The sequence below is a fragment of the Rhinolophus sinicus genome, linkage group LG01 (genome assembly GCF_036562045.2).
Source record: "Rhinolophus sinicus isolate RSC01 linkage group LG01, ASM3656204v1, whole genome shotgun sequence".
NCBI classification, from domain to species: Eukaryota; Metazoa; Chordata; class Mammalia; order Chiroptera; family Rhinolophidae; genus Rhinolophus; species Rhinolophus sinicus.
The window spans coordinates 159,529,602-159,555,870 of NC_133751.1; the positions used below are offsets into that span (position 1 = coordinate 159,529,602).

Sequence of the window (26,269 nt, forward strand, 5' to 3'; positions counted from 1 at the left end):
GACCTTGTAGAAGAGAAGAACTGTTGATGAAGGGGGAAGGAGGCTGCTAGGATTATGGTCTTGAGTAGATGAGAGGCAATGGGACCTAGTAGAGTGGAGAGCTGGCTGTCCTCTATGATTAATAGGCAACAGTGCAGAATGTGTGGACCCACGTAGATGTGGTGGTGGAAGTTCTCTTCTGATTGCTTCAATCAGGAGTAAAGCAGGATATGAGATTATGAGTGGAGAGGAAGTAAGGTCTTAGAGGTGAGGGGAAAGAAAAAAAGTGAAATGGATTGGGAAGCACAGTATGACTACCACGGGGCACTAAGCACTGACTGGAGGTTCATAAATTTAATGTGAAGACTGGTCAGCACTTTATTTTTCTCCAACCATATTGTTTCTTGGGAGTATGTGCAGAGTAGGCAGAGGTAGATTTAAACCTCTGGTTTTGCCAAGCAAGTATGACATGAGAGAAGATCATGAAAGGGAAGTTGACTGGTTCCCCAACATCTACTAGACCTGTCCCTCTCACTCAACCCCGACTACCTAGTCACCAGGGCCTTGGATTCCACTGCTTCACTAATCCCGTTTCCTGCCCTGCCTGCCTATTCCCAGAACCAGTGTCTTATTGTACACCTTTATCACTTTATTTTTAGCCACCATTCTATTGTAAAGAACAACTTTTCATTTTTTCCCTCTCTCTGTTTTTCTCTTTGTATTGGGGTAGGTTTTTAAAAAACATAATTATGGACTTACAAATTCTCCTTTCATTCAATGTGTTATAATTCACTACTACTATCATTACTCTTTTTGATGTCAAATTGTCACAGATTTTGCCCATGGAACCCTTTCAGTGGGCCCCTGTATCTTTTTGACATACATCCCATCCATTTTTGAGACCTTCTTGCTTTCTGACATAACAAAATGTTCCAGGATCTCTATGCCTCATGATCTGGAATCAGGAATTTTTCTTGGGGACACTGGCTTTTTTTAGTAAGAAACAGTATTTGGAAGCCAAAATTTTGGTAATGGGTGTGTTTGTTTTTACTGGGCATCACTGCTTTGAAGCCCTTTCCATGGGCTAAAATAGAAAATATGTATTTTTAAATCTGAGTTCATATTGATACCTCCAACTCAAACTTAATACCACAATGTTCTTCTCAATTTTCCCTCATTCCACATTTATATTCCTAATAACCCTGGTTCCCCAAAATCCAAATGTAATGGATTTTGTAATTGTTCTACCTCATACAACACAAAAAATAATTTCCGAATTTCTATACAAGTACCACTAACAAAAACAAATTTATTAAGTACAGTTAAAGATCTTGTTCTTAGAATATTTCCCTCTAAGTTTGAATAGTTAGAATAATATGTTTAAAAACAACTTAATTTTTTTGTGTGGTTGTTATGAATTTCATGTATTTATGTTTAGTTTTGCTTTTTTATCATTTTTAAATTTAATTTGTTGTTTGAATATGGGAAACATTTGCATAAAGTTCAAAAGTCACAACTATATAGAAACATATTCCCAGAGAAGTCTCACTCCCATCCTTACACCTTCCACATTGCTCTTCAACTTATGGATAAATATTTCACTAGTCTCTGGGTTAATCCTTCCTGTGTTTCTCTTTTACAAAAATAATCTTTGTTATTTTCTTGTTTTCTATTATTTATAACTGAAAAGACCATTTAGTAGTAAATGTATATACATTTTAAATCATTCCACATCAGCTCACAGAAAATCTTCCTTCTTCTTTTTAGTATTACAATTTATTCAGTCACCTATGGAGAGACATTTAGGTCTTTTCCAATACTCTATTACAAACAGTCCTACAGTGAAAACCTTTGAGCATGTTTTTTCATACTTGTACAGGTAATTCATCAGGGTAAATCCCTATGACTTGCATTAGTAGGTCAAAGGATAAATGCAGATACAGTTTTGTTAGACATTACAAAATTCTCGTAAAATTGTAGCATTTCCCATTCCCATCAACAATAGATGAGAATGTATGTTTCCTCACAGATTTAACAAATAAGTATATTCTAAGCTTTTGAACTTTTGCCAGTTAGAAAGGTGAAAATCGTTTCGCAGTATATTTTAATTTGCATTTTCTTATTACTAATGAAGTTGACCATCTTTTCACATATTGTCATATGTCCTATCTTTTTTGGTGAACTATGTCTTTGCTCATTTTTTAAATCATAATTTCTTTCTAATGGAAAAATCACTTCAATAATACTACAATGATGCTTTCAAGCATTATTTTCAGTAGTAAAGAATAACACAAAAAAATGGAAGAAGAATGTATGAATTAGCTGAAGACTAATATCGCTTAAAACTATACTGTCATATTCTATACTGTGTTCCAAACAGTCCATTAAACAGTGGCAGTTCTTTCAAGTAAGAAGAATATTTTTAAAAATGCATTCAAGTTACAATTTTATGATGCCAACTAGTGTAAATGGTTAATCGCACAAATAACCAAGCCATTGAAGAAGGTCCAAGTTTGGGAAACAGTTTGGGAAACAGTGATTGAGAGACACTTCATTATGACAGTTTCATTACACTCACCTCATTAGTACAGGTAATTCTTCGAGGATGAGGAGCTTCCTGTTGCAGCTGATACACTGTGAGAAGGCAGAAAGTAAAAGACATCAGTTTCCCTTATACAGAACTTCTGAATATATGAGGCAACACAAATTGGCTGCTTTTTATGTTCACTAGAAAACTGTGGTACAGTCCTATTTGTCATTAACAAAGCAAAGAAAGTAAACCAAACTGAATTTAGTGAAAGCCCAGGAGCAAGCACAAATAGAAAAGTCATAATCCACAGAAGTGTCTTTCTTCTTTATATCAGTATTGCATATTTGGCTCTGTTCTCCATAATCTGGTCATTTATTTTCCCCAATTCTTTGGTGCTGTATTAAATAAAGCATGTCTCTAATATAAAACAATAATGGTTATATATTTTTAAAGCACATTATTGTCAAACCTGAAACAAAAATTAGAATTTATAGGCTAGAAGTAACAGATATGCTGTTTTTCACCCCTATTTATATTGTGAACATCTATCTTCAAAGATAATTTCCCTTTAAAATAATTCTGAGCCAAAGTTACCATCATTTATTCAACTACAGCAAATGAAACAAAAGAAAGAATTCAGGTACTCAAATAACTTCCAAAAGGGGGATAATTTTTAGGGTATTTAAAAGTGGATCAGTGAAAATTATACCAATACCATGATCTTCTGGCCTCTCCTAGGCTTTTTTATTTGAAATGAAGACACATGAATACAATGTACAGTTATCAGAGAACGTGTGTCTATGTATATCTAAACTTATTTCTTGGAGGGAATTTGTTCTGTATTTCTACATATATAATAATCACATATAATAGAACTGAAGTTGACGCTATGTTTAAATACGTACACATTTGTCAACATAACATCAAACTACCCAGATAATAAATGATTCAGATTTCAGCTGGATATCTATATAGACTCCACTTCTGATCATAGTCATTCATATGTAGGAACATATATAAATATAGAATTAGACTATATACATATATACACACATGTATAATTAGACTATATATGTATGTGTGTGTATGTATATACATACAATATATACACTGAGAACAGACAGACACACACCACTGTTCTTTATTGCTGTGTAAAGGCAATACAGAATTGCAGCTAAGAATGTGAACTCTTGAACCAGACCACCTGGGGTGTGAACATTGGGGCTCTGCCACTAACACTGCATACTGAGCCTCAGTTTTCTTCATTTATAAAATAAAAACAGTTTCTACTTCATGGATTACTGAAAGGACTAAATAACTTACAATATGTAAAAAGCTTAAAATAGTCATTGGCACAAAGTAAACACTCAATAAAAACTAGTTATGATTACATATTGGTAAGTTATATTAATACAAAAACTTCTTTACAATAATATTTGGTTACCGGAACGCATCTTGAGTTCATCACCAAAACAATACCATGGTAATACTATAATTTAAAAGGTACTGAGAAGATACAGCTTTACTGTTTAAAAATAAAAAAATTAAACAAAGCCCCTTCGTCGTTTAGTAATGCTTAAAATTCTACTGACAGGAATATATTCCTTTGTCTTCTGGTTGCTAAAATCCCAGTAAAAGGCAGCACATTTAAACAGATAATCATATTTTATTATATGGTTTAGATAACCATATTTTACTGTTTAAGTTTTTCAAAATTATTTTTAAGGTTTAAAGAGATGGTATGAGGGGAGTAATTCTGAGGTGGGGAAGGGAAAAAAAGGAGCACTAAGACCAAATTTGTCTGGCCCTGATAGTTAAAGTACATGTGTATCGCCCAGAGATATTTGTAAAACTCCATCCTCCTAAGAAAAGCCAAAACATGATTTGCAAAAAAGGAGGATTCTTCAGGCCCATTCCTCCATATTGGTAACTATAATTCTAAGATGTGAAAATTCAACTCACATTTCTTTTTTAATTATTCTCAAAAGATCAACTGTTTTCCTTTGTCAAAAAAATGCTTTGGAAAGTACTGCCACCGATGGAAACTCAATTATGCGAATTGAAGGCTAGTCAGAAAGGACATTAGAAGATACTAGAGAAAGGAAAATGTTGATTTTCATTCAATGCACAAATACTGTACTATTTACTTATCATAAGTAATATTTACCTATTCAGTAAGCATGCATTAAGATAAACCAGCATGAAAAAAGGAGTGACAATATTGTCACATGAGAATTTTAGCCTTTGTTTTTATTAGTTTCAAAGGGTATACTTCCGTTCATGGAAAGGAGTAATTTTTAGACAAATGCCTCCTCATTGGCTACCAATGATTAGTCTATCTTTAAGACTAATTTCAAATAAATATGTTATTTGGACATTGTGTAACTGAATATAACATGAATTCAGGGAACACGTATCAAAAGGACCATTTAAAAACTATACATAGTAATAAAGACTAATTAATTCAGGCCTTCTCAATTTAGAATTTTTGGTAATCTAAACTGGAACTCAGCTGAAATTTAAATTGCAATTATTAACTGGTTCACCAAAAATTAACAGCAAAATTATTAAGTGAGAAAGATATATGATTAAAGTACTTAACATTTTTCAATCACCTCAGAGGTGTAAATGCTTATATACTTAATGAATTTCTCAGTGCCTAGAGACAATACATTTTTAATCAAGTTCAGAGATCACAAGTTGGTCTCTTGAAGTCAAAATTGGTTCATATGTGTTTGGTTTGCTGTTTTCTAAATTTAAATTTCTTTTTAACATTTAAAATTAAGAGATTTAATATCAACAACAAAAGCAAAAGAGAATTCCAGCTTCTCTTGAAAAATCAGAAAATGGGACATCGGACCCAAAGTTTTACATGAATGACCACAATAAAAGGAGCTAATTATGAGCTAGTCCCTACAGACTGGGCATCTATTTATGCTCTAATTTCCCCACAGTTCCCACCTGGCTCGTGTCTTCATTTATTACATATTATTAGGTCCCTGGTTTAATTCAAGCATAGGTATCGAAAAGCAACAAAATTGTATTTGTTTAAAGAGAGTCCTCAACTTACACTTCTTGCTAGTTCTATTTTCCCATTGGTTTGTATTTACAAGGTTTTAAAATTTAGTTTTCACAAGTTTATCAGAACCAAAACTGGAAAGCAGAACAGAGGTGTGGATACATAAGTTTCTTATAGAATCATAGTGAAAATTAGTTTCTTATAGAAATCTCACTGTGCAAAGAAAGCTATTCAGATCCCACCATGCTGAAGGCAGAAAAAACAAACAAAAAACCCTAATATGTTGCAACTTTTGACATTAAACTTTAATTGTCCCCTTGAGTTTTATAGATGTAATACAGAATAGAAGTTAACAATCAGCTCACTTTGAATAGCTTTCATCTGCTTTTACCTCTTTACATGGACTGACATACCTCACTTTTTAAAAATCTCAATCCATTTAGATTTTATTACTATTGTGAGAAATATTTTTAATGACAAAAATGTAATTCACATCACAGAGAAAATGATGACTGCATTATGGTTTGTCAGTCCCAAAGATTGTTGTAGAATTTATTGCCAATTATCAACTTCAAACAAGATACATATAGGTCTGGCTCAGAATTAAGCAAACTGTCATGGCTCAATTATTAAGGACACTGGGCAGGGTTACTACCCCAGTTACTTATAATTCTAATCTCTACAGATGAAATAGGATGGCATGGGCTTGACATCTTTAAAATATTTCCTTTTAAAATGCACAGATGCCTGAACAGGTAACTTCTTAAGGAACTATTAAGTAAATACCTCACTGGAGATTATTTACAGCTAGCTAAATATAAACTGTAAAATTGTCTGATAGCGGCAAAGACAAAACAAAAAGTAAATTAAAAACCTTAACCTAAATCAGTTTTTTTCTAGGATCAGAACTTTGACAAACACATTTAAAAATCTGTATGATCACAACAATTACTTCAATGTTAAAATGCAATCTTTATATGTTTACTTATTAGTTAAAATTTGTACCTATTCAAATTCTTGGAAGACAACATCATGATTATCGTACACAAAAATTCAAATGACCAATTTTAAAAATGGACTTTTCCACTTGGCTTACTAGTTTAATCATAAAATTCCCTTGAAGTGCAAGTTTTTTCATTTGATAGTCAGAAGATAAAGTTTATTCTAATAATTTCCTCCCTGTTTCTACTATTAAAACGATGGCGGGGGAAGGAATCTCAGGTACTGAAGTCAATAAAAGAAACTATAGAACTCAGCTGCAGTATTTTCACCAAAAATGGAAATACGCCATTTTTAAATGGTAGCTACAGTAAGACATATGAAGATACAGAAAATACAAATTGCATATACTACATTTAGTTATCAATATTCCTCAGAGGGAAAATATCATCACCAGGATAGGATTCAATAACGACCTGAGGCTTCATAAATGCTCTGACATAAAAAATGTGCAAGACACAAGTCAGAGCAAAGGGAACAAAGATAAATTGAAAACCAGAAAGTGCAGAAAAGAATTTTAAATAGGCTTCCTGCCAATGAGATTATGAGACAAAATCTTTAAGAGATAAAGAACATTAGTCATTTTTATACTTTCTTGAACGATACTCCCAAGAAACAAAAAGGCAGCAGTGGGAGTGGTGGAAAATGCATCTATGGCAATATTTTTAGAAATTGTTCTTGTTTTGCTTACTATAGATAGCCCAAAGTAGCAACCTATTAAAATAAAACTCTCTGTTGTTCTTGGAACATAAAACTAACAAGAATCTGAATTGCTGTTCCTTTAGTCAGCAAATTTTTTAAAAACTTACAAATATCAAAATTGAGACTAACTCAACATTTATAAGAAGTTAATAATCTGTACGTAAAGTACAGGTTTCGTAGATTGCTTATTCAACTCTACAGACAATAAACAAAAGCAGTACTAATTTCTACAATAGTGTATTCATGGATTTCTTTAAAGTACTTTGATTATATTAACCCTATTTGCATTTTTTAAAATTCTGAAATATTTTTCACTGATGAAACACCATATTTTGCTGTGTATAATGAGCACTTTTTTGCCCAAATTTGTGAAGGAAAAATAAGGATGTGCATTATACATGGGAAGTACTAATTCCACATCTATATGTTTTAAATTATTTTATTTATGTTTATGAGTTAAAAGTGTAACTCTAGAAATCAATAACGATATCCGTATGCAAAATAATACCCTGGAATACGATCATCGGTTTTGTTGAACTTACAATGAACTTGCAACGACAAGGTTCTTGGGCCTTCTACGATGAGTAAATATTGATAATTTTTAACATAAAATTTCTTGTACCATAGTATGTTAAAAAAATAAACGTTAAAATTCCTTTATAATACAAGACAAGTACCTAAATGTAAACAAATAAAAATTTGAATTAAAAAATTAAAATGAAAGGTTATTTTTTTCCCTGAAAATTTGGGCCAAAAACGTGGGTGCGCATTACATACGGGAGCATATTACACATGGCAAAATGCGGTAATATTCTCTAGGAAACGAGGAAGAAAACATAAAGAACTAAGAACCTAGACTCTTTTGAAGAAATGTTTATTCTAATGCAAAGTTTAAAGAGCAATATAAAACTCAAATGTCTCTCTTATATTTGGGAAGGAAATTTTTAAAAAAGAAGACTACTTTCTTTTGCCTCTTTTACCTATTCTTTCTATCAAGACAGCCTCCTCACTTATTATCACTGACATTCATTTCATATATAAAGAATCAGGATCTGAGAATAGTTAGATAGCTTCTAATGATAACTAATGAGAAGTTAGATAACTAATGAGAAGTTAGTTAGCTTCTCATTACATTGATTTTATCAGCCATTGTCAACAAGTGGTCTCAGGTTCCAAGGTACGGGATTCTGCGCAAGCTCAGAGAGACGAAATGTATTCCAGATATGCAAACCATATACAGACTTTGTGGAAACACTCCTGTTTTCCACAATTACTTCTATGCTAGTCCCAAATCCTGTTGTGAATTAATTTTTCAGTAATGGGTACAAAATGAAATGACTCTTCATATCTAATGATTCTAATATTTTTATATTACTTATAAAGCACTACAACACCCCCCAATTTTAAATTATTTGTGTACTTACAGTAAGATTTCCAAACAGGAGGTCTATATTCATCTGTATCTGAAAGAATAAACATCAAATTAACATTATTGAATATTTATATTTTAAATGTGATATTTTAATCATTAATTCATTTAATAAGTATTTGTTGAGGTCCGTTTGTCCTCGGCATTGTGCTAGGCACTAACGGGCATTCAAAGGATTTTTTTTAGTCTTAGTCCTCACTTTCTTGAAGTACAGGTTCAAAGATGTTCAAATAAAGTTACTGTATTTATTTAACTACTTATCAAAGAAAAATATCAAGGTTAATTTTTACTGCTGGCACTCATTTCTTAACAATTACTGACATAATAATTGCCAACGATGTCTCTGTTTCTTTGGGCTTAAATCTATGATTATTTCATTGAAAGTTCCCTGAAGTCAGGTACCAATTTTAATCTTCAGAAAGGTATTTCTACATTTCCCCCCATTATATTTGGGGGATTCCAGTGTAACTGGTTTTACTAACATCAGGAGAGAAGAGCAGCAAGGCACAGCTCTTAGCCCTCATACATCCTGGACAATCAAAACCAGGAAATGAGAAACACTTCAATGAAACAGAGTGTATCCAGGGAGCCTCAAAGAACATGAGGTAAACATCTGTTCTTCAAGTCCATTCTCCTACACTCTGCTTAAGTGCAGATGTAGGAGATAGTGTGAAGAGGAAGTGGAAAGAGATGGATATATAAATACGTGAGAGAGATGGGGGAATCAGAGAAAGAAGCAAAGCATTGCCAGCCATAAGCTCTGCCTGCAAGACTATGTAGCCAAACCAGCAGACGTAGCGTTTTTGCGTAGGAAGGTGTGGCAAGCCACATCATATCACCTGGCTCTGATGGCATCCAACAAGAATCCCTTAAGGAATTTGATGCTAAAAATCTTGGTCTCCAAGGAGACAAGACAATTCCTGAGAAGTTTATTGAGAAGGCTGAATCTAACACATGTAGTTAAAAGTAAAAATAGTCATAGACCCCAAACATTCAGCCCCCAACTCCCAACCTTTAAACACAATCTTACATTTCATTTATGATGTATTATCATAAACCACACAAATAGAGTCAGAGGGCTACAGCAAGACTACTACAAAGGGGCACAAGAACACAAAAGGGAAAGTGTAAGTCAGTCATGTAGAAATTGCTTGGCATCCAACAGAAGTGTTCAATTATGTTTTCTTAAAGAACGAATAAAAGATGACAGGAGTAAATGAACACTGAATGAAGTAATGCAGCAAATAATGTTGACTCTCATTATTCGCAGTAGTTATATTCTATCAAACCACCTTGAACAGTGAATTACTGAATTCTGAACCACACTGCTCCTAGGGGCAACATAAGGTTAGGTTCCTGTGTGCCTCTGGCCACATTTTCATCAACCAATCAATACACAACCTTGTTTCATGTGTGTTTCTGTTTAAAGGTATCTTATTATATTTTGTATGTACTGTTGACTCCTTAACACTGAAGTCACAGCCAGCAGCACTGTAACTCCTGCCTCAATGAAGCTTATCTAATACGTGTTATTTTCTCCATAACAAACATCACAGCCTTGTGCTTAGAACAACGGACGGCACATTGGCACTATGCTTGGGGGGCATTTTAAACAACAGAATCACCAATAAAAAAACCCACATAAATGCAAAAATGAAACGGGGCACTAAATAAGACTATGAAGAGGACACCTGTTGATAGTATGAGAGCTGAAACAAAGGCAGAGTCATCTTGTTTGACCTCAGCTGGGAGTATGCAGGTTATGCAACTCAAATATTTTGCCTCTCTGTGATCATTGGCAAATGACCATGAAATGTCACAGGTATTTACTTTAGGATTACAAATGCCAGCAAGTAAGCAAACATGCAAATACAGAATTGTGACTAATGAGGACTAACTGTATATGAATGAGCAATTACTTAGGAAAACTGCCAACTCAGATGAACCTGCTTAGTAATGATATAAAGCAAGGATGAAATATGACCTTAGCCCCGTGATATATACATATACTGGGGGTGCCAAGAAGTGTATACACGTGACTTGTATTTATCTTTTATTGGTACATATTGAGTATTACAATTTTAATACAGTTTTTTCCTTTCTTAAAATGTGTATACATTTTTTTGGCACCCTCTGTAGATATTTACTTTGCTAGGGTGTGTGTTTGGTGGGCGGGGTTAGATATATCGAGGTTTGTCTTAGTAATTATAATTAACTCAATTATATTCTTTTAATATAGAAAAATTTTGACTGTAACCACTCAAATCATTTTATGATTTCAATGATGACATAATGAATGCTATACTAAATCAGTTCAGAGATTAACAGGAGAATGTACATTTACTGTCTTGGAAATCACCCATATTCCACCTGTGTCTCGGCCTTATTGCCAAGGTCCAAATTGCATAAGCTTCAGAGACGAGGCACTTCCATGTAGAAGACACCCGGTGTGGCCAGGTAGGGGGAAGGCACTCAACTAGGTTGGGACCAGGTGTAAAGAATTTAATTTTGCCCTAAGAGGTTTGGTTTTTGCCCTCAGCTCCTACTGTTGTTTCCCCGAAAATAAGACCTAGCGGGACAATCAACTATAATACGTCTTTTGGAGCAAAAATTAATATAACACCCACTATTTATTATATATTATATTATATTATATTATATTATATTATATTATATTATATTATATTATATTATATTATATTATATTATATAGAACTGGTCTTACTTACATTATACCTGGTATCATATCATGTCATAATATATTATCCAGTATTATATTACGTTATATTATATTATATTACATTATATTAAACTATACTATACTATACCCGGTCTTACATTATAGTAAAATAAGACCGGGTCATATATTAATTTTTGCTCCAAAAGACGCATTAGAGCTGATTGCCTGGATAGGTCTTACTTTTGGGGAAACACGGTAGGAGGTAATTTCGCCAGGGCACCTCAGGCTAGCCAGAGAGCGACAATATGACTTAGGGTGGGGCTTGGGTCACACAGTATCAGTCAACCTGGGGACTGAGATCAACCACGTGGGCAATCAACCAACCATGACTATGTAATGAAGCCCCAATAAAAAATACTCTGCACTCATTTGTTGTTTTTGGTTTATATAATAATAAAATAAAATTTAAAAACAAAACAAAAAAACAACAACTCTGCACTCAAGACTTGGGAGAGCTTCCTTGGCTGGAAATACTCTGTGTGTATTGACAGACATCAATGCTGGAAGAATATGGACCCTGACGCCATGGAGAGGAAAGCTTCACATTCTGCACTTCTCCTGGACCCTACCTTACATGCTTCTTGTTTGGCTGATCTCACTCAATCTGTACCCTTTCCCTACAATGAATCATGACTGTGAGTACAATAGTGTTTAGTGAATTCCGTGAGTTTTAGCAAATTATCGAAATTGAAGGTGCTTTGGAGGAACTCCCTCCAACTTGCAGTTGGTGTTAGAAGTGAGGGAAGTCTTCACGACTGCATCCTCTAACTTTGTAGGTGGCCCTAACTCCTTGCAAACCTTGTGCAAAGCCTGTAGCGATGAGCAGTGAGGGCCTCCTGCAGATTGCTTTCACTTTGGAGAAGGTACCTGGGGAATTGTGTATCTAGTCCTAGACAGGGCTTTCTTAGGGGAACATCAACCTTTACTTGCTGTGTGATTTTTGGAAAATTGCTACCTCTCTGAATCTTAATTTATTTATAAAACGGAATAACCATATCATTTAAAATGGGAATAGTAACAGCACAGGTTTGTTGTGAGGATTAAATTGGGTATCATACATAAAGCACCTTGCATTTAGGAGATCTTTAGTAACTGAGTATCCTCTCCTGCCTTCACCAAAAGTAATTTTAAACACACAGTGACAGTACTGTAGTAGCTGCGAGCCATTGTCAATGATTTCAGCTGTGCAGTCCCTTATTATTTTGTTCTTCCCTATACACCTACTCTATTATAGAAGATAATACTCAAAATGCTATAGATCACAGTTATGTGGCCAAATAAAACCAAGAAATATTGGGAGAAAAGTTTAAATTTCCTTTAATATTAAAAAAATTCTAATTACTCATTTCAGAGCATTTAAGAGCATACACTGGGTTTTAAAAGTCTTTTCCTAGCAATCCATTTTTTGCAGATGGAAGTGTAAACTGGCACAACCTCTCTGGAAAACAACTGGTGACATATAACATAAGCCTTTAAAAGTGTGTAATACAGGCAGCTGTGAAAGCAGAACTTAAGCGAGATGCTTTTTGAAGGAGAGTATTTAAAAATTATGAGTCTTTCTTATGTTTAGGAGTAGAGATGTTAGGTCACCTTGGCATGGATCTTTTTGTTGATCAAGTTAGGCAAAGGGTAGGCACCAGTGTCTTTTGGACTCAGGGCAAAGGGCCCACTGGGAAGGAGAAGTTGGATGGCTTCAAAAAACCATCTCTCAGCATCTTGATATGCAGAATTAGTTGCTAGAATCAGGGAGACCAATTATCCAGTACCCTAAATCCTTCAGGAAGGGAAGAAACATTACCCTAGTCTTTGATTCCTCAGAGTCAAAGTTAGGGAGTTCTCTCATACAAGAAACTCACAGCCCAAACCAGCTCCACTGGCAAGAAAAGGTAGAGACACTCTTGAAATAAAATGACCTTGAGATGGATTAATTGAAACTAGTGATCTAGGGTCACTCAAAGGGCTTATGGTTTAGTAGGTAGGAAAGATTGTGGCCCAGCATGAGGCAGATGTCAGAAGGGTCTCTGACTGCAGCTTCCCCGGCACACTGAATTGTTGTATATAAGACTGTGAACTAACAAACCACAATCTTGACCTCCAATTGGGGTCACTCCTGTGACCTGGGCCAAGTCTGACCAGAAACAGCATCCTAGCAGCAGTTAGACAAGGAACTACCAACAAACAATACAGGGTTGGTCTTTGACACTGACAGAAAATGATAAAGAGAAGGAAGATAACTAGTGTTCTATTATACTACAGTTGTCTGTCTGGCATTTGGAAAAGGATGGGACCACTTCAGGACTGAGCAATCCTCCTGGGGTTCGAGCTTGGAGGAGGAGACTGCCTAAAGAGGAAGATACTGAGTTCCCTGCTAATTGGACGTGAATTAATAGGAACAAAATGGCAGCACATTTGGTCCCTGAATTTACATAACAGGTCATGTCAGTTCCGTGTGCATATCTTTTTTGGCCCTGCAGTCCTATTTCTAGAAATGTATTGTAAAATAATAAAGTTATTAAGAAAATACTAATATAGAAGAATGCTACTGCCACATTACAATTAAAACTAAAAAATGGATCCAACCTAAGTGCCCAACAATTGGAAACTGATAGAATCAATTCAGACATATTCCAGTTTGAAGATATTGTGACTACATCAAAAGGACACCTTTTAATCTGTTAGAAAAATCTGTTCTTTTAAATATTTTAAATCTTTTAAACAAGTGGCTTTCAAACTTTATTTCAAAAATCTGGATTATAAAGAGCTTTTAATATCTATCGATATTAACCACATTAGAAATTAAAACTGAGGACTCTTATTTGTTAATTTATTAAAAATAAACCCATTTTATCTCAATATAACACTTACAAAAAATAAATATTTTTTAAAACAAAAAATTTATTTTACATTTTGGAAATCTTTTTAATGTCTGGTGTAATTGAAGACAGCCAGATTCTCATATCTGCTTCTGTATTTAACCTGTTGTAATATCATGTGCCATGTACCTTCTGAAAGATTAAACCAGACACTTGTGAAAGAATGAGAGTGAAAAGGCAAATAATATCTTATTATTATTAAAACAGTTTGGCTTTGTGGAAACTGAAAAATTCTGGGGATCCCCAGACCATACTTTGAGAACAACTGTTTTAAACCATGCTAGGATATGGGGTACGGTGGGATAAGATACATTTCATCTATAGAAGAGGTACAAAAGTTAACTAAGAAAAGAGAGGAAATCATGTGTTCAGCCTTTCAAAGTCATTTCAGCTTGTTCAAAGGAAGTTATTAAGGGCCAATCAGCACCAAATGTCTGTGATCTGTGTCCACCTAGAAGTCTCAAGGGCTCCCATCACCTCTTTTTGATTGTCAGAAAATCCACCCAGACTGAGCATATAAATGTAACAGGCTTCCACCACTAAAGCATGACAGAGAATGAGAGCCAGACAATCTATGACTCAGGAACAGCTCATCTTAACAAACTCAAGGACAGCCACTTAAAATAATCTTAGCACGGTGTGGATGAGTGTTTAAAGTAAGTACACACCCACAAAATGCATTAAAAGATTTCTCCATCACCTTTAAGTGTCAGTAATACTTTTCGTTCTACATAAAAGATAATTTGATAAAAATACCAAAGTTATGCTGCCATACAGAAATGTTGAAATATCAGAAAGTTTCATTCATTCCATAAAAATGTATGTATTAAACACTTTCCATGGGAAGAGTGTCAGTTACAAGATGGGTCCAGATGTAGCCGATGCCTTCAAAGGCAGTAAGGAAATAAGATGGTTATTATTATTTACAAACAAGGTACTATGAGTAATAGACAATACTCTTATACACAATAAGAGTTTTACAAACCATCGTCTTATCAAAATGCCTGGCAAGAATAGGTCCCCAATAAATATTTGCTGAACTGATGACGGAATGGAAAAAAAGAAGGAATCACTGTTGGCCAGTGTCAAGAAGGACAAACCAGAGGTGTATCATCTGACAAAAGCTCTGAAGGACAAAATATTTTTTTAAGTAAAATGGTTAAGAGAAAGAGAATGGAAATAAAGAGAGAAAACAACATTATAACCAGAAGGAACACACTGAATAAGGACACAGAAACAAGAAAGTTCTGGAAGTGTTTGAAGAACTGCAAATAATGCAGAATGGATGCAATAAAAGACATGCTGAGGAAAGCTTGAGACTCAGGCACTGGAGGGAACCTGGCTGAGTTTTCCAAGGAGTATCCATAAGTAATATGCCATGTGTTTTTCTCTGCTTTGTACTTACTTCCCATTAACTATTTAGCTGTCTGAGAGGAATACTATAGTCAGGCCCAGGTCAGTTCTCAAGAGTGAGCGAAAACAAGCCAGGCAGCAGGAAGGCCAAAGGTAGGCAAAACGGTAAGGTAGACAAGACTGAGGGAGCAAAGACTCAGAGGAAGGAGAAAGTACTGGACTCAAAAGTCACAAGTGGTAGACCTGGGAAGGTGCAGGGACAGCTCCACATCAGAGCAAGCACAGAAGTAAGAAGCCTGGTTCTGTCTCTAATTCTCTTCTGTGATTCTAAGCAAAAATCTAAACAAATTCAGGAAAACGAAAGAAAAAAAATGAGATTTGTTAACTACATGGAAAGTAAAGACCAAGTTGGTTAGTATGCACAGTATAATTGCATTTTTGTAAATGAAAGAAAGGGTATCTGCATATGTGAGTATGTACCGTGTTTCCCCGAAAATAAGACCGAGCCGGACAATTAGCTCTAATGCGTCTTTTGGAGCAAAAATTAATATAAGACCGGGTGTTATATTATATTATATTATATTATATTATATTATATTATATTATACCCGGTATTATATTATATTTATTATTACATTATATATTATTATTATATTACATTATACCCGATCTTATATTACAGTAAAATAAGACTGGGTCTTATATTAATTTTTGCTCCAAAAGACGCATTAGAGCTGACTGTCCGGCTAGGTCTTATTTTTGGGGAAACACAGTATGTGTATGTGTACATACAGGAGGGACAAGAAGAGAGAGATCTAGAAAGATCTAGAATTAAATACACTGATTTAAGTAACAATAGTGATTGCTAGATTAGCCTTTCTTATCCAGGTTCCTCATGTGAACCACAAAGCACAGAAAATGTTTTGAGTGACTATTTTCTCAGTTTTCCCATATATGATAGATAACAAGTGTTTTTCTAGAAGCACAGGAGAGAAATTAACTTACTGCATACAATGGATACCCTAGGTCATTGGGGTATTATTCTTTCCTAGAACCAGCAGAAAGACTTTTCTAGATGGTGATTTTTACTTTTCTTATACATCTATGTCATTTTTTAAAAAAATTATACAATGAATATGTTACATTTGTGCTAAAGAGAAAAAAACCTATTAAAACAAAAAGTGTAAGTTAACTTTGTAAGAAGAGAAAAACATGGAAACATTCACATAGAAAAAAAACTCATTTAACAAACACCACAGGAAGTTTTAATTATTCTGAGTGGGCTCTTGAAATGAATATACTACCAGAGAAATCATATTTCCAGTTTTAGAGGCTTAATCAACTAGAAGCTTTGTGACAAATTTATACATAATAAAGCACCATCTTCTAAAGTCTTAGAATTCCTCCTCAGAATCTTTGTGGAAGTCTTCACGTACTTCTTCCTGTTCTAATTGAATCTGCCGAATGGGAAACATTCATTATGGAAAAGAGAACAGCTTCTTAATTAAATTTTCTTTCACTCTTGGTTAATTGCTAAAAATTGGGAGTCAAGGAAATCTTATTTTATTTTTATGAAAAATGATACCACTTTTTCTTCCTTCTATAAACTCAAAGATGCATGTTTTAAGCAAGACTTAGTGTTAAACTTTTGTGCCTATAATTTCCTTTTGTGCTTTTTTCTCTGAATATTAATATTTTCAAGTACATTCATTTTTCCTTTAAATATTAAAAAATTTCAAAATACTTACCTGCAACTTTAGGCACTGTTTAAAAAAACCTTAGCAAAATATATCTAGGGCATCTTTGATATTATATGCTATATTGTAATTTATAATATTAGGGCTATTTAGGAGGTACTCAAAGTGTTCATTTATTGACTGATAAGATTAAATCTATTTATAAATACCCTAAAGTTATGAATGTTTAGATTAACTTAAAATATATATGGTTGAGTAAATCTTAATGCTGTCTCCAACCAGATCCTACTTACATCCAGTATGTCTATGGATGTCATTGATAATGACTGACCTTTGAAAACTAAAAGTTTTATTTCATTTGTTTTATTATGTAGTTTTGTGTATCATTATATAGTTGTCTTATGAATTCATTGGTTTAAAACAATATTATGTTGAAATTTAAACCTGCTTAATTTTTTATTTTAAAAAATAAATTGTTCACTCCAGAACAGGCTAGAATGTTAAATTTAAGCTGTTTATTGTTTTAGACTAAAAAAAAAATGGCTTTTGCAACTTTTTAACAACACGATAGGTTTTCTCAAAAAGGACTATGCTGCATTTTAAATGAAGTTTAGACTAATAATGTATGAACACTCAAAAACTGTGTGATTAATGTTTTACAGCACATTTGTTTCAGATTGCCTTTGATTGGAAAATGAACAGTTTTTATTTCTGTATAAAGAATGGCATTTATTGATGAGAATAACGTTTCCTCCCTTCAAATGAAGACTCACCTTTCAACCAACTGGCAAGAGATTCCCTGTCCTGCTTTGATCAGAAAATGTAAACCATTAATGATTAATGTCCACCTGTCGCTTCTGTTTCTGTACCAAATTGGGCATACCAAAATAATGAGGTGCTTGGTGACCACAAAACTCTCCTTTGCTATAATCTTATAAAAGAAGCTGGGCATAAAATTTACAATAAACACCAAACAATTACTACCGTTAATATTTGAAAGAGTCACAAAGAAAACAACCAACCAAATTTTTTACTCTAAAAGAAATATATTTCATGGAATACAGTAATTCACAATAAAAAGCAAAAGGCTCATAATAATAACATACACGATTCTAAACTAACGAGGAAACAAATAAAAAGAGTTTTGCTAGGTTTCTAGGTACACTCATGTCCTGACTAAACTTCTTTCCTAGAAAATGCTTCAAAACGTGGAAAGGAAGCATTTCAACTAAGATAATTAAAATTCACTTTGCAAAGTCATGGCCAAATCAGGTCAGCTAAATTCACCCTTAGAAGAAACAATGTCATTTAAAACTGTTCCAAGTTGAAAACGGATGTGTCATGATATAATTCAGAAATAAACTATTTTTAAAACCAAAGATAATTGTTTTTAATTCTTAAGAGAATAATGACCCAGAATTGTTACTATATGGAAAAAACTTCTGAGACTGTGCAACTATAGTGCTTACATATAACTTCATCAAAGACCCCCAAAAACAAATATTTTGCAAAAGTAGCACTCAACTCCACCATAGACCCATAGCTTGGGCCAACAAAGCCTTCTAAATGAAATGTGAACCAAATTTGGAAAGCTCTCCTTTTTAAAACTCAAACTTGGCCTTTTATTAAAGACGTAAGCAATATTTCCTCTAACCAACCTGGTTGACCTAGCAAGCCGACTACACAAAGTCCTACACAAAGCAAATCTGTAATTCTGTCTGTAATTCTCTTCTATGATTCTAAGCAAAAATCTAAACAAATTCAGGAAAACGAAAGAAAAAAATGAGATCAGTTAACTATATGGAAAGTAAAGACCAAGTTGGTTAGTACGCACAGTATAATCGCAGACAGAATTACAGATTTGCTTCCTCAAATCTTTTCACTGTACTCTTGAAAACAAAAAGCTACACAAAGGAACTGAGTCATTCAACTCAATTCAAAAGTAGGTGTTGTCATTTTCCAACCTGCTATTTCTTCTTCTAGACAAGTCCCATTTCTCTGAGGTTTTTCTCTTTAAAGGAAAGCAAAATAAACAATGAACATTATTTCTGATAATGTTTATCCTAACATGTTGGCATATTAACAGAAAGTTGTCAGACAGGCCCTCTTAACCACAAGGTTTCTAACAGAGAATGTTGAGAGCTTTAACTCCTGCCAAGCCTCTCAATAACATCAAAAAATAGAATACACAAAACACAATGGCAATAAAGTATACCCTTCTGCTTGATTTCTCTCCATCTCACATGTCTAAAATTAGACTGCAATAAATTTTTATGAAGTCCTTATAATTCATCCTTAACAGACTATATCATATGGTATATATATATTTCACCACACACAAAAAGAATATATCTGATGAACAAAAAGTTTCCACACCCAGCAATTGAGTTTTAACCATCCAAAGCACTTAAAGTTATAAATATAAAAAATGTAACAACATGAAAACTCTCTGCGGAATTTTTACTTTTTATAAATACAAATTCTGGAAAATACCTAACTAAAACTATACTTTTGGTGGGGATCTTCCTAGCCGGTTACCTAAGAACTATAACTCAGTTGTCTCAAACCCCCTCACTTCCTTCAGTAGACACAGTACATACCCTCCTTGTTCTTTTCTTAAAGGAAAAGTTGCAATGTTTTCTCCTTGTTGTTATTCATCCTTTGGGACAAATTATTACCCATGCATTTCCCATGCACCAACAGTTTTGTAGCAGTGACTCACTTGGATCCTTGCCCTTGGAAAAGGAATCTATCACCATAGTCTCAGGCTTAGGAGTATGCAATAGAATGCATTTCTCAGAACATGCGTTCTTTTTTGACACAAATTCACAGAATAGTTAGTACACCCCAATGATGAGAGTCAACCTGTTTTCTGTCAGCAAGCATTCCAACAACAACCTTCCAACGTCTTGCCTTGCATCAATGTTGTCAAGCTTTATCAAGAGGACAGGTATTCAGAAAGTAGGATATACTAAACCTTAAATGAAACTCTTTGAGGTAAAGAGATAATGCTCTTTTTAGTAACACAGTTGACCCTCCTTTAGTTACACAGTATCCATGGGTTCAACATCTGCAGAGTCAACCAACTAGAGATCTAAAATATGTTCTTAAATGTTACACTGTTGCTATGTGTACTACTATGTGGTTAGGCTATGATGGCTGCATCTGTACTAAACCTGTACGGACTTCTTTCTCGTCATTAGTACCTAAACAATACAGTGTAGCTATTTGTATACCATTTACATTGTGTTAGGTATTATAAGTAATCTAGAGATGATTTGACATATATGGGAGGATGAGTGTAGGTTATAAGCAAATACTATGCCATTTTATATGAGGGACTTGAGCATCCACAGATCTTGGTATTCACACAGAGGTGGAGGATGTTCTAGAACCAATCCCCCGTGGATACCAAGGGATGGCACTTTGACATGAGATGGAAAAAGATCACAACATTCCTCATCTTATCATAATTTCCTAATACACTTCTTTTAAACTGGGCTTCTCTGAGAAACCCAATCAGTGTCTGTCTCTCTCAGTGTCTGTCTGTCTCTGTCACACACACACACACACACACACACACACACACACACACACACACACACAGTGAAGAACACAGAGAAGTTTGCTTTGTGGAGCCAAATGTGCAACAAGGCAGTTCACAGCTGTAGGAAAGTAGAGTCAGTCAGAGAAGTGATACTGTGTCAACCGCAAATGAGCACAGTTGGATAATTCTAAGCACATGCTAACTGTCCCAAGGTATAATAAAATGCTCAGCATGTTTTAATTAACTGCGCTTTGACTGCACACATGACAGTATAGGCTGCCAAGATGTAAAAAGTCTTTGGAAATGAGAACTTGTGTTCCAAATTAATAGGTACCTATTTTTCCGCCATTGAGAGGAGAGCCCAGGGCATGAAAGATCTGGGCTTGTGGTCTCTCTTGCCAACAGTTGCATCCAAAAAGGTCTAAAATGAACATGTAACAGACTTATTTGTCCTAAAGAAGTTCCTGCAGTGGTGGGACATGAGGAGCATGTAACTGAAAGTATAACAGTGCCAAAGGCCCACCTTTTAATTCTAAAATCCAAATGCTTTAAAAAGTGAAAGTATTTTTATAATTCATTTGGCAGCAAACTCTGGTCTGAGTAACCCTGAAAGTGTTTTTCAAATTTGATGGCAAAAGCCTCACCTCAACAGATATGCAAATATTTACTATCGTTATTTATTCCACAGAGTGTGAACATTCATTTCAATGAGGAAATACCATGTGATGAGAGTGACGTCTCAGACCGCTGGGGTGTTATCAAATAGACCACATATGAGACATGCTACCTTTCTAAAATCCAAAAACTTCTTAATTCCAACCCACATCTGTTACCTATGGTTTTGGATAAGGGATTACAGACCTGATACTGGTGTTAATATGTAGGGCTGATCATGTTAAAACATATGTCAGCACATGACACTCTTCTGCTAGCCCCTAATGGATTCCTGTATCACTCAGAATAAAAGCCAAACTCTTTACAACCGCCTACACAATTGCTATTCAAAAAGGACCACAGCAATGACATCACCTGGTAATTTGTTAGAAATGCAGAATTGCAGGACCCCACTCCATCTATGAATCACAATGTGCATTTTCACAAGATCCCCAGGTGATGTGCACGCCCCTGGTTTTTCAGAAGCACTGACCCACAAGACCTTAGATGATCTGTCTTTCTCACCTTGCAGAGTTCATCCCCTGCTTCGCTCTCCCTCACCCACTCTTCTTCAGTCTCTTTGGTTTCCTTGCCATTCGTCAAACATACGAGAAACACTTCCACCTAGCTGTTCCCTTGGACTGGAATGTTCCCCCGAGTATCTCTGCGACAGGCTCCGTCCTCTGATCCAGTTCTTTACTCAAAAGTCACCTTCTCAGTGACGCCTTCCCTGACAATTCGTATTCCCTCTGTCCTCACTGTATGTTTTTTCCCTTTGGTACTTATCACTTATCTAAAAGTACTAACATTTTACCAAATTATGTTGTTTTTTTTGTCTCTTCCCATTAGAATGTAAACTTCATGAGGGCAGGGATTTTTTGGTCTGCTTTTCACACTGTCGTATCCTGCATGCCTAGAACAGCAATTCTCAGTGTGGTTTGTGAATCACTGAGTCTCTTTCAGGGTGATCCACAAGGTCAAAACAATTTTCATAATTATTCTCTGCGGTTATTTGCCTTTTTCACTGTATTGACATTTCCACAGGTAGTGCAAAGGCTGTGGTAGGTAAACTGCTGGTGCCTCAGCACAAAACAATGCAGTGGCACCAAACAGTATCAGCTGCCATTGGATTTTTCAGCACCACACACCTGTAGTTTAAAGAAAAAAACTCCATTTCACTTAGGAACATAAAGCAGTTTAAAAAGTATTAATTTAATTAAATCTTGACCCTTGAATACATGTCTTTTTAATATTCTGTGTGACAAAATGAGAAGTGTGCATATCTGCTGCGCACTGCAGTACAATGGCTGTCTTTGAGGAAAAGCGTATGTGGGATCGAGTTGTGAGCCGGACTAGCTGCAATTTTCATCAGCACCGTTTCACCAAAGAATGACTGACAAACTTTGACTATGCAGACTTGTCACATTAAGGAAAAAACTGACAGTATTTATTGCCAGTCATAAAATGCAACCTTTCAAGTGAAAATTAGAATTTGAGGAAACTTGTGTGCACCATCATGAGCTTAACAGTTTGTTAATATTTAAAGGCTTTTCCAATGAGATTAATAGTGATATTAAAAATGTGATTTGTTAATATGATATATAATGAAATGTGTTAACATTTGGAAGATTTGCATAACTCAATGAACTAATATTTTTGAAATGACAAATGCACGACAGTACAAAATCATGCCTGGGTAAAAAAGAGCCAGTCAAAGTACAAGACAGACCAGTGGATTGTAATGTAACAACATGCTCATTGATTTGGTTTCAGAGTCTACATTGCAACTTACCTTTATGAAACTACCACTTGTCAAGTTCTAGTGTAGTATCAAAGAATATCCACAACTATTTGAAAAGATTATTAAAATACTTCCCTCTTTTCCAACTGCATGTCTGTATGAGGCCTGAGTTTCTTCACATACTCCAGTCAAAATATATTACAACAGAGATGATTACAGATATGAGCCTTCTTCTTTTAAACTAGACATTAAAGTGTTTGTAAAAATGTAAAAGAATGCCACTACTCCTACTTTACAAATATAGTTATGTTTCATAAAATGTTATTTAAGCTAACATGTAATAGTTTTGTTATTTTTAAACCAACTGATAATTGTTTTAATTTCTCAATTTTACTTTTAAATAGCAATACATATAACACACAAAAACAAATGCTCCTTAGATTCCTCAGTGTTTAAGAATATAAATGGGTTCTGAGACTTAAAAGTTTGAGAACCACCAGCCTAAAACAGTAACTAGAAGATAACAGTAAATTTTGTTGCCCTGGACAGTTACAACATGCTGAGTTCTTGGTAAATGCGTTTATACTTATTTCATTTATGCTTCACAACAAGCCTCTAAAGTAGATATTATTACTATCACCGTTTTACAGATGAGAAAACCAGCACTTGAGAGAGATCAAGGGATCTGTTTAAAGTCACAAGCAGCAGAACCACTGGAGCCGAAATCCCGCACCTCCAGGTCACATGCTTCCTACACCCACTGCTGATATATACTAAAGGCATGCAGGTTAGAAACAAGGCAAACAGTACAAAGCCAAGTGACTACATTTAAAAATATCAAAACAATAAGAAGCCGAACTACAGAGCCAAACGAGTTGGGGACTGACGGGAGACAACCTGCAGCTCGTGTGAGCAGAAGAAAGACCAGAACAACTTCTCAGAGGCAGAATGAAGATGTTTGAGGAAATAATTCAAGGGTAGCCCACAAGAATACAACAACTATTGTAGGCTGAAGAATGGACACTAAAAACCCTGAGATGTCTATTTAGCTTCACGACCAAAGGACAGCAGAGACAAGCTCCTTATGGTCAGGTTCCTTCGTGATGCTATTAAAGTCTTCTCACTACTGCTGGTTTCCCTGCAGCTCAAGCTTGAGTATCATCTTCAATGAAATGTTTAGGATAATCTCTGGTTTCCATGTCCAAAGAGTTCCCCCCCTCATTAAATCTACCAACCCCCAAGAAGTACCTTCTTGCACGCCCGAAGTAGGGTGATATCCTGATAGTCCATCACCCCGATGTAATTAGTGACAAGAAGGGCTCTTATTGTGTACATTTTATGAAGCAAGCCTATAAAATCAAGAGCAGTAATCCATCCCCAACTTAAATTTTCTAAGCTAAAAAGTCCGGCTTGAATATGCAGATATACTTCCTACAATCTTGAAACTTTAACTTTCTCTAATATTTAAACCAGGAATCACTTTTGTTAGGGATGATTACAAAATGAATGATCTAGGATTTGGAAGACAAAAATCAGGGGCAGTGGTGGTCGAGCAGTGGTCATAGTTTTAACAATGCGGCATTCAGACAAACAATGGAAGTTAGGGCACAAAACGTCAAGTGAAATCTTGGAACTGTTCTCACTCTATTAGGAGGGAGGGAGGAAGGCAGGGAGGCCAAAAAAGCAGGTTAGGATTCGCCTCTGTGAAATGTGTTCTGTGAAGAGACTGTGAGGAATTCAGCTACAGAACGGAATCAGAGAGAAGGTTTGAAAAATTCTGACTCAGGTACGTATATGGAAGACCAGAAATAGAACAAATAGAACCTCTAGTATTCATAATATCCACAGCAATGGAAAAAATGAATTTATAAGTATATTCTCACAATTCTGGATGAGGGAGATCCTGAAAAGTTCCTGGCATACAAGGGATGATAATAATTGATATTCTCTTTCTCTAGTCTTCTATCTTCATTTAATGTCAGTGACTATAACAGGAAAATTATGAGGGCCTTCATAGCTTCACTAGTGATCCAGGATTACCTGAACAACACTTTTGCCTAGAACTCTTCCGTTCCTCAACCACAAATACTGCTACGGGGGTCATCAGAGTAAGAGTCTAAGGTTAGAAAGAGAACGCTGCATAGCAACTAGGCTCCCTGGCATTTCCCAGAGCTGATGGGCTGCTGTCCAGTCATCAGGCCGCCTTCCTACACAGCCCATACTTCAACAGATGGTGTACAGAACTATAGTGACTCAGCATTTTGCTAGATCATAAAACAGAAAACATGCATATGAAACACAGTTATTAGTGTTTTAGGTTCCAGAGCACAGTGGTCTCCTTGCACGGTATCAATGGACCGACTTCGGCTGCTCAAAGCCCGGTAATAAAACACAATTTTCTTAGGAAGAGCAGAAACCTGGAGTAGAAGCTGACAATAGAGCCACTGGGGTTCGGAAAATTAAGGACTGAAACAATGTTATGGGATCCTTTTCTATGAACGTATGAAACAAGCAAAAGATGCCTGGGTGCTTCGTCTCTGAGTACTTAGGAAGAAGAGGAATTACAGACTGTCTGCCAGGCAGCTGTTGCAGTACTGAGTATGAGGACGTGTCTCACTTTGTGCTACTAGCTTTGGTGTGCACGGTAGTGGTTACACGTGTGGGCTCTGGGGGTTGGAAATCTGACTCTAGTACAGCTTACTGATTGTGAGTCTGACCTTCGGCACGTCAATTGGACAAATGAATATTCATTACTATTATAAGCAAAAAAACAAAAAAAGAAGAAAAAAGGTTGTTGTTGTTGTTTTTTTTTAACTTGATTCTTGAGGAACTTGACATTAAGGAAATTTCTACAGAAAGAAATGTAGATGTCACTAGTAAGATTTTCATACACAGTATTCAGAACATGTAAGATGCCATAACCTAAGCCATTACAGAATAACACTCCTTTTTGTCATTCTGCAATAAGCATTTCCTAAGCTACTGAGCATTTTCTGTAGCATGAAT

At 35.2% G+C, this 26,269-nt stretch overlaps 1 protein-coding gene across 1 annotated transcript in view; it reads right to left on the reverse strand.

The window, feature by feature from the left end:
- Positions 1-26,269, reverse strand: part of CHN1 (chimerin 1) — a 173,776-nt gene that overhangs the window by 113,440 nt on the left and 34,067 nt on the right. The window contains exons 3-4 of the mRNA XM_019727475.2: positions 8,654-8,692; positions 2,558-2,613 (exon numbers count right to left, since the gene is read on the reverse strand). Coding sequence (XP_019583034.1) covers positions 2,558-2,613; positions 8,654-8,692 — 95 coding nt within the window. The remainder of the gene's footprint in view (positions 1-2,557; positions 2,614-8,653; positions 8,693-26,269) is intronic.